Source organism: Plecotus auritus, assembly GCF_963455305.1.
Source record: "Plecotus auritus genome assembly, chromosome: 6".
Classification (NCBI taxonomy): domain Eukaryota; kingdom Metazoa; phylum Chordata; class Mammalia; order Chiroptera; family Vespertilionidae; genus Plecotus; species Plecotus auritus.
In genome coordinates, this window is record NC_137773.1 from 152,530,891 (window position 1) to 152,547,214 (window position 16,324).

Consider the following 16,324-nt stretch of genomic DNA (forward strand, 5'->3'; position numbering starts at 1 on the left):
TATACAGCACAAAAAGAAAGTTAATTCTCACCAGCATGTGACTATTTTTTTCCTTTAACATGAACAAGGGTCATAACTTGTAGTTAGGCTAGCTAGAGATACATGGATTATTTTTCAAATAATGGTGACAGAATAGCAGTACTCCATCTATATATACCATATTTCTCTGGATAGCAGCATACATTTTCAACATGAAAGCCTGGGTGTTTAGATACCTGGACTTTACACAGACTAAGTCTTCAACACTGACTATATTAAAACCTCTACTGACTCAATTCTGGATAGAATCAGGAGACAACAAAAGGTACTCAACCAATACTGAGCATTTACTTTTATAATGAATAGAAATTTCAGATTCAATTCTTCACTCCTTAGGGATTCAACTCTTATCTTACCTGTTGCTCCCATTCTACTCCCTTATACCCCTCACCTACCACTTGATATTCTGACTACTACCAATGTCATGTAGCTTTTTTGCCCTCCAATACCCATTTGCATTTTCCTCAAAATATTCAAAAATATTTTTTAAACTACTCAAAAAGCCTAGTTCATTACTTCCACTGACTTTTTGTTGTCTACTGAAACATGTTGAGACACTACTTCCTGGCTTTCAAAAGTCCTCCAGAAACTGACCACACAGTCTATTTAACAATCCCCTGAGTTACTCAAACTCCTTCCATTTCATCCAGGTTAACCAATTCACAAGCCAAAAATCCATTCTATGCTTACTTATTACTCTATGCTTTTATTTCTGCTTTTTCTAGCTTACCTACTATCTGAACCCTTCCTATCCTTCAAAGCCCAGGTCCCTAGTCTGAATTGGCACTGTTCTTAAGTTTAGGACTTAACTGTCTACTATCTTGGTCTGCCTTTTATTTGTTCCAAGCACATCAGTATTAATGTCCTACCTACAATGTGAATCCCCCACCCATAAGGAACTAGTTTCATATTCTTTATCTCTCAAAGAGATAAAGTTAAGTATAACATAGTAAATCTTATTAACAGATTCAACTTTTGAATGTCTTTTATAAAGCTACTAGAGGCCCAGTGCACGAAATTCGTGCATGGGTAGGGTCCCTAGAGGCTGCTGGCTGCTGGCTGGGGCACTTCCCTTCCCCTGGCTGCCTGCTGCCACTGCCAGCCCCGCCCCCTGGTCAAACTCCCAAACTCCCCTAGTGGAGGGAACAATTTGCATATTAGGCTTTTATTATATAAAGCTATATACTATGTTATTTTTATTTACAAGGAGAACAAATGATAACGAAATATTACCTGTTAAGGAAACATATATTCTAAAAATATCTATTTTATTTTCTAAAATTATTACAATAGCCAACATTTCAATATTGGATCTCAAACGAAGTAACTTCATTTAGAGGCATATTCTATTTCACAAAGTCTCAAAGTTTTCTAACTTCTCTTAAAAGTAGAGATTTTATTTTTGTTTGGGAGTGACATATCAGACTTTTAGATTTCTCATTTAATCAAATGTAGGGCTTAGGAGAAGAGGTCAACTAAAATAGATAAAAGGGTCACTGAAACAGCACCTCATCTCCCTAACACAAATTCTAATTCTGAACTCATTTTAAGAAATAAATAATGAAGGGGCCCAGCCTGTATGGCTCAGTGGTTGAGTGTCAACCCAGGAACCAAGAGGTCACTGGTTCGATTCCCAATGAGGGCACATGTCTGGGTTGTGGGCTTGATCCCCAATAGGAGGCGTGCAGGAGGCAGCTGTTCGATGTTGTTTCTCTCTCATTGATGTTTCTATCTTTCTATCCTTTGGCCTTCCTCTCTCTAAAAAAAAAAAAAAAAAAAATCAAAAGAAATATATTTAAAAAAAATAATGAAGGGAAAGGGTCAACTGAAAAAAGCTGATTTCTCATGATATCCTTAGTATTTTTACATGGAAATACTAGAGTGTTGTCCTTAACTCATTTGAAAGTCAGTATTTATCAGCAATAACACACATAAGAGTTTTTCACACAAACACTCTAAACAGACAACAGAAACATTTCTTCATTAAAAGAAATCCATCACTGTTTCTTGCATATAAGGGATAAAATTATACTGAGAAAGCTCTATGTTTTGTATTTCCAGGAAGACTAAAACTGGTTCCCAAAAGGCAGTAAAAACAATGTACCTAAAACCAGTAATACTGAAATTGATGGCCTCACATTCTCTCGTAAGGGTGGTATTTTATATGTCAAAGAAGAGAGATTAGATACAGACCTTCATCGCCAGAGCAATTAAGGCTCCTTCTGTTGGCTTCCCCATTAGAGTGTCATTTCTAATTACAGCATCATTGCACACACAGCCCGCCTAAGAGAAATAAACATAAACTATGAACCCATCACTGTGTCCTAAGTCATTATAAAGAAAATCATCTTCTGCCCTGACCAGTGTTGCTCAGTGGTAGAGTGTCAGCCCACCCACCAGAGGGTCATGGGTTGGTTTCCTGATCAAGGGCACATACCTGGGTTGCAGGTTTGATCCCACGCCCTTCGTTGGGGTGCATGTGGGTGGCAACCAATCTGTGTGTCTCTCTCACATCAATGTTTCTCTCCCTCTGTCCCCCTACCCTTTTCACTTTCTCTAAAAATTAACTGAAAGAATATCCTACGTTGAGGATTAACAACAACAACAAAAAAGAAAGTCACCTTCTCAGGGAATAAATGTTTACCTCAACAATTCTGCTAACAGCTGGGTTACAGAATCCATGAACAACATCACCATCGACAATCACTTCTCCAAATGAATTGTAGCCAACTCCAGTAACCTAGGGAACATATAGTAGGGTCAATAATATAATCAGTAGACAGTGACAATACCTATGAAAAACAAAATCTATGGTGAGTTATATTCATTTCATTTTATAAATCATGACACAGCATGTATACATAAAAAAGCATGTAAATTAGTCTAAAAGAACATTTAATAGTTAAAGGACTATAAACTCTCATTTTTGCCACAATGATGAACCTTTAGTTAATACTAATAATTACAATAATTACAATAATATATAGTATATCATAAGAAGAAACAATATAATCATTAACATAATATAATCTTATTATTTCTATGTATAGTATACTATAAAACATGAAAATCTCTATACATAAGTGAGCTTAAATTTATAAAACATCCTATGTAATAAAAGGCTAATATGTAAATCGACTAAACGGCAGGATGACTGGTCGCTATGATGCGCACTGACCACCAGGGGACAGACACTCAACACAGGATCTACCCCCTGGTGGTCAGTGCGCTCTCACAGGGGGAGTGCCACTCAGCCAGAAAGAAAGTTCTGCTGCTGACTAAAGTACAGCCATTTTGAAGGTAAGACTCTGGAACAGTTAATGTTAAACACCAAATTTCTTAACAAAGTAATACTGTTGTTAAAAGAATCTATAGAGTACCTCAGCATGCAGACCATCTGAAGTAAATATGTGAGTAACAGTCATTTCATTCTTCGTCAGTGTTCCAGTTTTATCTGAGCAAATGACATTACAGCAGCCTAAAGAATAAACCATTACAAGTCACCAAAAGTCAAGGAGAAATACAAGTTCACATTGACAACAAATCAAAGATTGTGGGAGCCTGCCCTGCTTCTCTGAATTTTGTACAAATCAAGCTCATTGATAATTTTAGACTCTCTCATCATGTTTGCTTCATTGTAAGGTAGTTTCTGAAATTAAAATTAAAAATTAGATACTGATAAATGTTGAATTTTTCTTATTTACTTACAGTTGAATTTCATCAATGCTATTCGATATTAGCTTTATATAATAACCTATGTAATAAAAGCCTAAGCAATCGTTACGGTGGAACGACCAGAATGACCGGTTGGTCGCTCAACGCAGGAGCTGCCCCCTGGTGGTCAGTGCTCCCTCACAGGGGGAGTGCAGCTCAGCCAGAAGCTGGGCTCACAGCTGGCGAGCGCAGCAGAGGTGGCAGGAGCCTCTCCCGCCTCCTTGGCAGCGCTAAGAAGCAGCAAATCGAGCAGTAAGGAATGTAAGCCGGCAGGAGGACATCCCTCTAGTAGACCAGGACCCCTCGCTCCTTACTGCCCGCCTGCTCACTGCTGCTCAATGCTTGGTTCGCTGCTCCTTAGTGCTGCTGTGGAGGTGGGAGAGTCTCCCGCCACAGTCGCTGTGCTCGCCAGCCGTGAGCCTGGCCTTGGGGGATGTCCGACTGCCTAAATCGGACATCCCCCGAGGAGTCCCAGACTGCGAGAGAGTGTAGGCCGGGCTGAGGGGCCCCCCACCCCCAGTACACAAATTTCATGCTCTGCGCCTCTAGTTTTATATAATACACTTGAGGCCCAATGCACAAAATTCGTGCAAGAGTACACCTTCCTTCCCCCGGCTGCCAGCACCGGCTTCCCTCTGGCACCCGGGACCGAGCTTCCCTCCAACCACCGGCAGGCACCCAGGACCCAGGCTTCCCTCCGGCTGCCAACAGGCACCCGGGACCCGGGCTTCCCTTGCAGTCCCAGCTTCGTCCAGAAGGTCGTCCTGTCTAATTAGCATATTATACTTTTATTATTATAGATTTTCTAGAAAGTTTAAGGGTGCCTAAATATAAACCCATATAATTTTTTAAATCAGTATTTGAAGGTATTTTACCTTTTCAATAATAAAATGCAAACTAGAATTTAAATTCAACAATCTTGGATTCCCAAATTAAAAAAAAAAAAAGTTTCACAGCATATATAAAGTTATCACAGTTTTCATATCACATATAAAGTTGTATCATAGCAATGGAACTTGTATATTTACTGTTCTTAGCAGTGAATTCTACTTAAGTATGACCTTTTAGGATCTATAAATATCAGTTAGGTTTCTTGAGCTGCCAAAAAATTCTATTAATTTTACTCCAAGGTTTCATTTGTTATATAGATTTTTTTAAAGCATGATTTAAGAATTAGAACATCCCATGATGCAGAAAAACTTCTCTAACAGTTACCTGTCCTGAAGGATATGCATTTTTAATTACTTTTTGTTTACTAAAACTATACTCACATTGCCACAAGCCAAACACCACAATGCAAACCTCTAAGAAAAAAATTATAAAACCCAAAGATAATTCACTGTTAGTGTAAACTAACATATCATTGTATAAGTAGGCTCTTTCCACAGACTTACTCAGAGTTTCAACTATAGGCAGTTTTTTCACAATGGCCCTTTTCTTCACCATTCTCATAACACCAAGGGCTAGAGTCACTGTGACCACAATGGGAAGACCTTCAGGAATTGCTGCTACAGCCAAACTGTAACCAATGTATATATAGTATTAAAGTTTAAGTTAAATAGTAACCACAGCAATAATTTCAAACGTCTGTTACTTAAAAGAGTGGCTAAAAAAATGCAAAATTAATAGTCAATACCCAAAAATGGCCTCACAAGAAAGGAAAAGTGAACATTTACTGGACACCTACTAGTTGTCAGGTTAAGCAGTGGTTAAAGAATATAAATTCTGACATCAGATTGCTTAGATTTGTACCCCTAGCTTCACCAATTTTTACCTGTGTGACCCTGAGCTATTATTTCTCCTGCTCTGTAGTTTAGTTTCCTCATCTACAAATATAGATTACAGATGTTCAGAAAAAACTTGTCCAAGAATGTTCACAGCAGCACTATTCACAACAGCCAAAGGGTGGAAACAACTCAAATGTCCATCAATGGATGAATAGGAAATTGTGGTATATCCATACAATGGAGTATTATTCATCCATAAAAAGGTATGAAGTACTGATACATGCTCAATATGGATTAACCTTGAAAACATAATGTTAAGTGAAAGAAGCCAGACACAAAAGGACACCTTTCCATTTATATGAAATATCAAGAATTAGCAAATCCATATACACATAAAGCAGTTTAGTGGTTACCAAGGGCAAGGGAGACAAGAATGGGGATGATTGTTTAATGAACAGAGTTTTCTTTTGGGGTGATAAAAAAGTTCTGACAATAGATAGTGGTAATGGTTGCACAACATTATGAATATACTTAACTGCATTGTACATTTTTAAGCAGTAAATTTAGGGTATGTGTGTTTTATCATAACAAAAAAATCACTTCACTGTTTCCCTTATAATATAAAAATAATCTAATCTCTGTATTTATTCCATTTCAAGTGTTATCTCTTGACTCCAATACAGATAAGGATATATACATTTCTACTTCTCATTCTAACACTGTTCTCTCCTATGTTTCTACTTCCCAATTTCTATACTTACTTTTTTTATATGATCTAACTTAATATCATTAGCAATCAGTTCTATAACCATAATTAACTTTTCATGCTTTGTTTACAGGTTGATTCTAAAATTAAAAGCCAATGAATAACACTTGCAATACCACTGCCTAAACAGTGTACACTGAAGAATCAAGAAATATGTGTTATCAATAATACTTCCTTCTCTCTTTTGAATTATTTCAAGTTCAAATAGAATCCTCTTTTCTTATGCTTTCATTAACCCTCATATATCAGGAAAACTTGGTATCATCATTTACAATATAGTTCCAATGGACCTTTTCGTGCTTTTATATTTAAATCATTTTATAAATAATATGCAGAAGAAGAAAATGGATTGTGAAAATTTTCACTTGAATATTAACTATATTCCTCAATTTGAAGATATACGTATATCTGAAATGGGCAACGTCCTTTATTTTTTAAATATATTTTTATTGATTTCAGAAAGGAAGAGGGAGAGAGAGAGAGAAATATCAATGATGAGAGAGAATCACTGATTGACTGCCTCCCTCCTGCATGTCCCACACAGGGGATCAACCTTACAACCCGGGTATGTGCCCTGACTGGGAATCAAACTGTGACCACCCTGGTTCTTAGCACTGAGCCACACCAGCTGGGCAGGGCAATGTCCTTTAGATGCAACTAACTACTCAGCAACTGTTACAAATGACATCTAACAAACTGAGCTACCCAGCCAAGGCCTTAATCCATTGATTTTTCTCTAATTCTCGAACTATTACTTTCTACATTTATTTTCTTTAGATGCCAAGGTGAGTTTCACTCTTACTTTACACCACACACATCATCATCTTCCTTTCTTTCACCCTTGTTTTTCTGTAATTCATACAAGGATAGATAAGGAATAAATTTTCTGATTACCTGCCTATCCTATATAATAAAAGAGTAATATGCAAATTGACCCTAACAACGGAACAACCAGGAATGACCTGTCACTCTGACGCGCACTGACCACCAGGGGGCAGACGCTCAACACAGGAGCTGACCCCTGGTGGTCAGTGCGCTCCCACAGGGGGAGCTCCACTCAGCCACAAGCCCAGCTGACGGCTGCGAGTACAGCAGTGGTGGCAGGAGCCTCTCCCGCCTCCTCAGCAGTGCTAAGGATGTCCGACTGCGGCTTAGGCGGGAAGTGGGCCTAAGCCATCAGTTGGACATCCTCCGAGGGCTCCAAGGCTGCCAGAGGGATGTCTGACTGCCAGCTTAGGTCCGATCCCTGGAGGAGCGGGCCTAAGCTGGCAGGTGGACACATCCCAAGGGGTCCTGGACTGCGAGAGGGCACAGGCCGTGCTGAGGGACCCCCCTGAGTGCACAAATTTTTGTGCACCAGGCCTCTAGTCTATTTTTAATTAATTGGATTGGTACTTTAGCCAGGACTAGATTTATAGACTTAAAATCATTCCCCATACTTTCAGAGTACTGCCCCATCGTCTTCAAATGTAATCCAATGTTGCTGTGGATGAAGGATTAATAAAATTCTTTCCCCCTTCTGTATTCATTAAATCTCTAGCTTTGTTCTCCTAGTGATCTGATAAAAGGTAGCATGTCAACTATGTTTCTAGGCAACACCTCCTGACTGATAAATTGTCTATGGACTGGGAGAATTATAATTATTTAACAGGAAGTCATAGTTTGGGTTTCCTGAGATTAGTGACTCATAACTAACTAGACATGTTTCTTGCAGGCATCATGGAAAGTGTGTTTCCAGAGATATTGGCTCCTGTGGTATATGGAGCATTTTAACCCAGTGTAGTTCCCAAACTCAGAAGGTCATCTCATTTTTTGCACCTAAGCTGAACTGCACAAACTGCAGCAAGGACTCTCTCAGAAGAGGGATGCCTAAAGTTTCCTAGCTGTGTTTGATTCCCAATCCAGGCACTTACCTGGGCACAGGTACCAGATGAGATCTGTACAAGTCCTATGAGTTGAAATGTTTACTAGAGCCTAAAAAGACCCTGTGATGGGAACTGCAGTTGCTAATTTGAAGTCTGATACCTGTCTAATTAGCCTTCCTTCGTAGATGACCTAACTTGTTTTTTTTCTTTTGTTTCACAATGATTGCATTTAGTTGGGAGTTTTTTTTCATCTTGCTTAGCATTTGGAGAATCCTTCAAAACTATAAAGATTCATGTCTCACCTCAGATTGAGAAAATGTTAATGCATAGTTTCTTATATAATTTTTTCTTACCTCTTTTGAAACTTCTATTAGTTAGATATGGTAGTTAATGAATTATTCTCTTTGACACTTTTATCTCATTTCTGTTTTGGAATTTTTACTCTACTTTTTGGGGGGACCTCCTCAATTGTATATTACAGCCCTTAAATTGAAATTTTAATTTCAGCAATCATAATTTTAATTTCTAAAATTTCTTTTTTTGTTCTGTATACTTTTCTATAGTAATCTATAATGCAGTTTCTTCACAAATCTCTGAAAGTACAAATGCTGTTTACTTTTAATTTTTCTTCTATTTCTTGAATTTTTTTCATTTTTGTACTAAAATTAATTATTTAGTTGCTATATTGTGGTCTTTCTCTTTCATGCTGCTACTTTTTATTTGTCGGTCTTTAACTCTATTCACATATAAAAATGCAATAATGGGTTGATAATATCAGATATCTAATATAGGTTTTCTCCACTGTCATATATATTGGTTTTAATTCATTTCAATATATGAATTCTGAACTATTTAAGTAGAGGTACTATACCGTATGTGCTCATATAATACCTCCACAATGGAACATATTCTATACCTATCAGAGAAATGAGAAGAACAAAAGAGACTTCCATTTATAACCATTAGAACTTACCTTACACTAATAGTAAACATTTCCAGGATATCTTTTCCTAGTAACCAGCCAACCAACATGATGATACCTGCAACAGAATCAAACAGCAATTTTTCTTTTTTATATAAAATGACTTAGGCATAGAAAGGATAGAAACTGAGGGCAGCAAAGGGGAAAGTATACTAGGAAGTGATTACAAGATTTTACAAAAATGTAGTAAGCAGGAGAGATTAAAGTTAATGCTATGATGCACACATGCACACAAATACACACATTTTACCTTTAGTTGCCATTGCTAGTACCCATCCCTTAAAGCATAATATCTGCGAACTCCCAGTATAAAAAAATAGTTCTAGTACTTTCATACAATGAAGGGGGAAAAAGGTCACACAAGACATATAGGCCTTCTACTTATTATCAGCTTTGCAACAAAAAGCCCAGAAACACTACTTCTGGTAACTCAATATGCATACAATACATATTAACCTTGTATTACAAACAAAGAAGTACTTAGCTCAAAGAATGATATATCTTACCTCATTTTTAGTATTTAAAAATTACTACTTTTAGGGTATTTAAAAATAAAAAAATCAACTAACATAAGTGAAACAAGATTTCATATTCTCTGCTTTAACCTTTGTCTTTGAAAAAAAAAAAAAAAGGTGCAAAGGGTGCACTACTGTTTTTATGAGGAAAAATACAATATAACCAGAGTTTTAATAAAGCAACTTAGAGATTGTATTCTAGATCAATATAAATATTTAAACAAGTTTATCTTCATCTTTCTAAAACTACAAAATAATGATCCACATCATGACCTTCTAAGATCCTATCCCAAATACTCTCCTAACAAAATAAATTATGTTCAATGAATTATACCATATATGTATGTGTACATATTCGTGTGAGTGTGTGTGTGTGTGTGTGTGTGTGTGTGTGTGTAAGTAAAACTGGAGAAAAATACTCATAGCATTAAAAAAAAAAGAACTGATATCCTAAGTATACAAAGAGCTGTTACAAATCTGGGACTCAAACCACAACAAAAGAAGAGCCAAAGAAATAGACTGGCACGTCATAAAAATGGACCCACACACATATGACAAAGTGTTCAGTTATTCTAATATTGAATTCTGAAATAAAATAATGAGAAGTATTTTATTTACCTGTTAAGTAAATGACAACAAAGATGGCAAGAATGCACAATGGAATATTATACAAATTATAAATTTGTTTTAATGAGCATCTATTTAATGACAAGCTGTTTATGACAAAATAAGTGAATAAAAAAAGTAGTCCATAATTCAATACAATCACATTTTAGTGAAGACTAAAAATACTGTTTACAAAAATGCTCTTTCATTATATGAATTAAACAGAGTTCTGGGGTTTTTTTTGGTGTGTTTTTTTTTCAATTAGCAATAATCACTCCTTGAATAAACCTCACTGGCTACGATACTGCCACTGCGCAAAACTAAACAGAGTTCTGTTTTATCTGTAGAAAAGAACAATGCTAAGGGATAGTTTTGTAATTTTTAGAAAGTAGTAATAAAGTAAAAATTAGTAAATGAATAAATAAATGTATGTATGTATGCATGTATGTAAATTACCCATTCATACTAAAACAAATAAAAACCTAAGTAAAAATATGAGATATACATACTCACTCTTCTCTTACCTATTATACCAAAGGAGTAAAAGGAAAGTTGCTTTCCTAGGAGGTCCATGCTCTTCTGCAGAGGGGTTTTCGGTGCCTTGACAAATTGGAAAAGTGAGTCACTATAATTAGCTAAACTTAGAGAGATATACTAAATGCCATGGACTCTGTTAAGTGCTTGACATACCCATGCTAGTGCTTAATACATACAACTCTCCCTTAAGGTAAATATGACCCCCTTCACTGAGGAAACTGAAATATGTTTATCTGAAAAGGTTCATGCTCCCCTCTATGCCTCTCTTTGAGGAAAAACCTATACTTACAATCAGCTTCTCCAGGACTTCATTACTATCAGCTGCCCCTTACATTTCCCATCTTTCTGCTTTCTGAATCCACAAACATGATGGAACCCAAGTCTTTCTACTCTGTTGGTTCCTTAATCTGTTAATGGCCTTTTCTAGCAGTCTATTCACTGCCAAGCTTCTTGGAATGGTGTATACACTGCATCATGAACACTAGAGTCTTGGCAGGTTACCTGAGAAATCCACATGACTTAGGGAGAATATATTTATAGAAGGCAACTTCTTTTTTATATATAAGAAAGCACTTTAAATGAAAGAACTAATCTTCAAAATCCTTAAACAAGAATATCTTCCAGATTATTTTACTTTGCAATCTTTTTCCCATTACTTGGAATTATGTAAAGTTGGGAATTTTGGTAGAAGACATGTTCTGAGGTACAAATATACTATTTAGTAATCTTTAAAATTAATATGATAGCTCTGGCTGATGTGGTTCAGTTGGTTGGGCATCGTCCCTGTACCAGGAGGTTGCCATTTCTACTTCCGGTCAAGAGCACATGCCCAGGTTGCAGGCTCTATCCCAGGTAGGAGAGGGTGGAGGGGGTGCAGGAGGCAGCCGATCAATGTTGCACTCTCACATCGATGTTCCTCTCTCTCCCTCTCCCTTTTGCTCTCTAAAAATCAGTAAACTATTCTAAAAAAAAAAAAAAGGTAATATAATAAAGTTCATTTCCAAAAGACTTAGCCCTATAAATAAGCTATAAACCTTTTTATCCTATAAACAACAAATAATTATAAAAATGTTTTAGAATATAAACAATGCCAATTCAAGCCGTTCCAATCACAGGCTTTTCAATTATGTTTTTAAGCATAGACAACTAAGTGATATTCTGAATAAACTTTTACTGTCAATAGTACATAAAATAATCTACCAATATTCTTTTTTCTTTACTTACAATAGAGAATGTCAGATTTGAAACGAATGCATCATTAACAAACTAAGTACTCACTTCTTCTGCTTGCATCATTTTAAAAACTTCTCCAAATTCAGAATTTTCTCCTGTTCCAATGACAACACCCTAAGGGGAAAAAACAGGAAAATATATTTACTTTCAGATGGAATCCTCTCTCAGCAATAACAACAAAACCTTCATTCCATTTCTCCAAAGTCTTTCCTACAGTAAAGATATGACATACATATCCAAGGATCCCTTAGCAAATGTTACTAGAGATCATTAGTATTTATTTGTACCTTGTGATACAAACCTTGAAAAGAAATTTCATTAAACTTACTTTTGACTCAATTTTGAAGCCCGTTTTTTTAAATTAATATTTCTGAAATTTGAATCTTATACTAAACAGAGACATTTAAAGTAGGATATATTTGTCCCCTCAAATGCTACTGAATGATGCCTTTTACATCTGTGAAATATTAGACTCCAGAAACAAAATATTTGTAATCAATCAGTAGGTGAATTGTATGCAGTCAGAATATTATAGCCAGTACCATATCAAATAAGCCCCAATTTTATTTAACCAGTAATGAACATATCTATGAGCCACTATTTCTATCTTAAAATTTTTTAAAAAAAAAAAAAAGAAGAAAAAAAGAACAAGTGCTGAGGACTATGCCTTTAAAGGATGCACTAGATAATGGCAGAATTGTGGACAGATATTATACCTCAGAGGCTTCTCCTTAGCCTCCCAAATAGCTGCCAAGGGTTAGGGTTTAATTTTGTTGTTTCTGTCTCGTATTTTTTAAAGATTCACATAAAATTAGCAAAAAAAAAAAAAAAGAAATGAAAATATGGTTGAAAAAAAAATAGCTATTTTCAAAACAAAAATAAATTACCTTTGCTTTGCCACATCTGACCAGTGTTCCCATGAAGGCAATGTTACTTCTTGATGCAAGATCTCCATTAGTTGCAGCCAGCTGAGGAGCTGTCAACTTAGAACAAGGCGTTGTCTCTCCTGTCAAGCTGGACTCATCAATGGAAAGATCCACAGACTTGGGGAACATAAAGTATTCCATTACATTCAAGGATGAAGACTCTCTGTGCTACATTTAACATCTCAAGAGTTTGTAACCCTCACTTCTTCATCAAATATCCCCTTTTCTATTAATTATCCTAGTCTTTTATTATATCCAGTACTCAAATAGAAGACCAGAATAAGTACAACCACATTTAAAAATTAAGTTAAGTCAACAAAATCCAATATGTAAAGTAGAATGCTGTATTGAGACAAGACTAATCTAAATTTCAAAATACAACTAGAGAAAAGGAGACACTTAGTTGAGACTTAATCTTTAGTGAAAACTCAACTCTCATGATAAAATAATATTTCCTAATTTTGCCATACCCTAAAGTTCTGAAAATGTGTTTGGCAGATTAAAACCAACCACAACAGAATGAGAAATATGAAAAAAAGGTATAAAAGGTACTGAGAAAGAAATCATTTCATCATTTGGGCTCAGTTTTCATAAAATTCTTCCTGGTATACGTCCCTATATTTATCCCAAATGTACATTAGCAAAAATGTATGTATCAAAAATGTATATAAACATTATAAACTTTAAATTAAAAAATGTGTATAAACAATTCCATACAAATAAAGATATCATGTTATCTTCCAACTCTGCAACAGGGTTCAATTCTGATGGTTTCATTCCTAATACAATTACATATTCACCTACCCATTGGAAAAAAAAAAATAATCATCATCACCATTTTATATGTGAAAAAAACTGCAGATGTGACCTGGTTCTGATTCTGAAAGTATGGTCCAGAGAACAATAGACCCAAGTATGTTAATAGGCATATGTAATGTGATAGATAATTGACAAAGACAGGCACACATAAGCACATAAACATATATAAGAAAGGCACACCATGGTTAAGAAGAGACCAAACTGTTTTAACATTTCCTAAAAATTTAGTGCCATGTGAATGTGATGGACTTTAGTATTAAAACAGGCTTATAAAAAGTATTATCTTAAAACACAGATCAACAGTCCTTTAGTCTTTAAAAAGCTTCCCATCCTATATAATAAAAGCCTAATATGCAAATCGACCAAATGGTGGAATGACCTGCGGAACAACTGGTCGCTATGACGCACACTGACCACCAGGGGGCAGATGCTCAGTGCAGGAGTTGCCCCCATCCCGCAGGCCCCAGGCCGGCCAAGGTGGGTACCAGCAGGGGCCCCCGATAGCCCTGCCAGTCGCCCCACAGAGGGAGGCAACTGGTGGCAGTGAGGGGGCAGGGCCAGCGAGCAGGCGGTGCCAGGCCAGCCAAGGTGGGTGCCAGCGGGGCCCCCTGATCACCCCACTGGTCATCCCACAGGTCGGCCCTGATCGCCGGCCAGGCCTAGGACTCTACCCATGCACGGATTTCGTGCACCAGGACTCTAGTTTTATATAATTAATGTATACAAAGACGAGCTAAATACATTTGGGTTCATTACTTCCACCCAACTACAGATTAAAAAAAAAAAACAAAAAATAAAAAAAAGCTGCCATGTTCAAAGGCAATGGAATTTTTCTTTATTAACACGTTAAGTGCCATGTCAGTCACCGATGATTGACACTATATTTTCCATCTGGACTGGTCAGTCACTGGTGCCGCCAGCATATTGGTGAAATCAGATATCTCAGGCTAAACAGAAAGGAAGACAAAACAGGCTTGGCGCTTAACGTGTTAAAGGAATATATTTACTTGACTTCTCTTTCCAAATTAATCTTAACACATTGCAGACCAGTAGTTTTATTGCTAGCTTTACGCAGTGACCAGATAAGTTTCTACTGAACAAGAACAAAAAACGTTTTACATAAATGTTAAAGGCATGCTTTAAAATTAAATAACCATTGCATTTTTTAAGTTATTTATTACATGTTCTTATAAGCTAATATCTTTCTAAAGAATTCTTGTGCTTGGCCACAAGACTTAGAATAGAAAACACGAGAATTCTCATGATCCGTCCACAATGTGTTAAGACTGCATAATTTTACAGTGATTGATACATTTATTACAAAAAAAAGTTAGATGTTTCTTTAAAAAATGATGCTAATACTAAAAACAATCAGCAGACTTTTTTTTCTCTTTTATTTTTATTTTTTTTAATATATTTTTATTGATTTCAGAGAAGGAGGGAGAGGGAGAGAAAGAAACAACCATGATGAGAGAGAACCATTGATCAGCTGCCCTCTGCATGACCCCCACTGGGGATCGAGCCCGCAACCCGGGCATATGCCCTAGACCAGAATGGAACCCGGGACCTTTCAGTCCACAGGCCGATGCTCTATCCACTAAGCCAAACCGGCTAGGGCAGCAGACTTTCTTTTTTCTGAAATTGATTTCAGAAAGGGAAGATGAGAGAGAAGCATCGATGTGAAAAAAGGTACATTGATCGGCTGCCTCACCCCGCCTCCCTACGTGCCCCCATCGGGTATAGAACCCATAACCTTCCAGTGCAGGGGACGACGCTCCAACCAACTCACCACATCAGCCAGGTCTCAGCTGATATTTCACTGCTTACTATCTGGTAGGCAGTATGCTACATACCTATGCTAAGTTATCTACTGTGGAGCGGCTACAGCTTTTGGACAGGTTTAAGCCTCAGACTGACGAGAGGGCATGGTCCTCTTGTGGCAAAGCCACATACAAGTCCCAGCTTGGAGGGCAAGGCCCTCCCAGCACAATTATAGCCAAAGGGTATGGTTGTATGTAAGCTTGACCTTATAGTCCGACCTTGTAGTTCTAGGTAGCTGAGGGATGTGGGCTGCGGGAGGTACAGCAAGTGCTGCCAAAACAAAGCTTGATAGAGTTCAGAGAATTAAAACAACAGGAAAGAAGTAGATTTGAAACTCTAAAGAACATTGTAAACATCTTGACCACTCCCTTGTTTTGCTTTGTGTGATCTGACTATAAATAAAGATTTGGCTTACAGGCTGTGTCACTGTGTCCTCATCCAGGCAGTGATCCACCTGGCCCCAACTATATTCTCTTGTCTGTTTTCTTTAATCCTTCACAGCCCCTTCTCAAGTTCACGACTGGCTGTGCTGGATGCAGTTCAATCTACTAACAATTTATGTGTGTGTGTGTGTGTGTGTGTGTGTGTCTATATATATATATATATATATATATATATATATATATATATATAGTGTGTGTGTGTGTATATATATATATATATAATTGATTTTTTTACAGAGAGGAAGGGAGAGAGATAGAGAGTTAGAAACATCGATGAGAGAGAAACATCGATCAGCTGCCTCCTGCACACTTCCCACTGGGGATGTGCACG

The 16,324-nt window shown here is 36.9% G+C and overlaps 1 protein-coding gene across 5 annotated transcripts in view; it reads right to left on the reverse strand.

Annotated features, from left to right (window-relative positions):
• ATP2C1 (ATPase secretory pathway Ca2+ transporting 1) overlaps nt 1-16,324 on the reverse strand; it is a 136,406-nt gene that overhangs the window by 49,009 nt on the left and 71,073 nt on the right. For all 5 annotated transcript variants that reach the window (XM_080674601.1, XM_080674604.1, XM_080674603.1 and 2 more), the window contains 8 exons: nt 12,872-13,027; nt 12,030-12,098; nt 10,739-10,814; nt 9,085-9,151; nt 5,148-5,272; nt 3,420-3,517; nt 2,684-2,779; nt 2,233-2,322 (listed from right to left, as the gene is read on the reverse strand). In XM_080674601.1, coding sequence (XP_080530727.1) covers nt 2,233-2,322; nt 2,684-2,779; nt 3,420-3,517; nt 5,148-5,272; nt 9,085-9,151; nt 10,739-10,814; nt 12,030-12,098; nt 12,872-13,027 — 777 coding nt within the window. The remainder of the gene's footprint in view (nt 1-2,232; nt 2,323-2,683; nt 2,780-3,419; nt 3,518-5,147; nt 5,273-9,084; nt 9,152-10,738; nt 10,815-12,029; nt 12,099-12,871; nt 13,028-16,324) is intronic.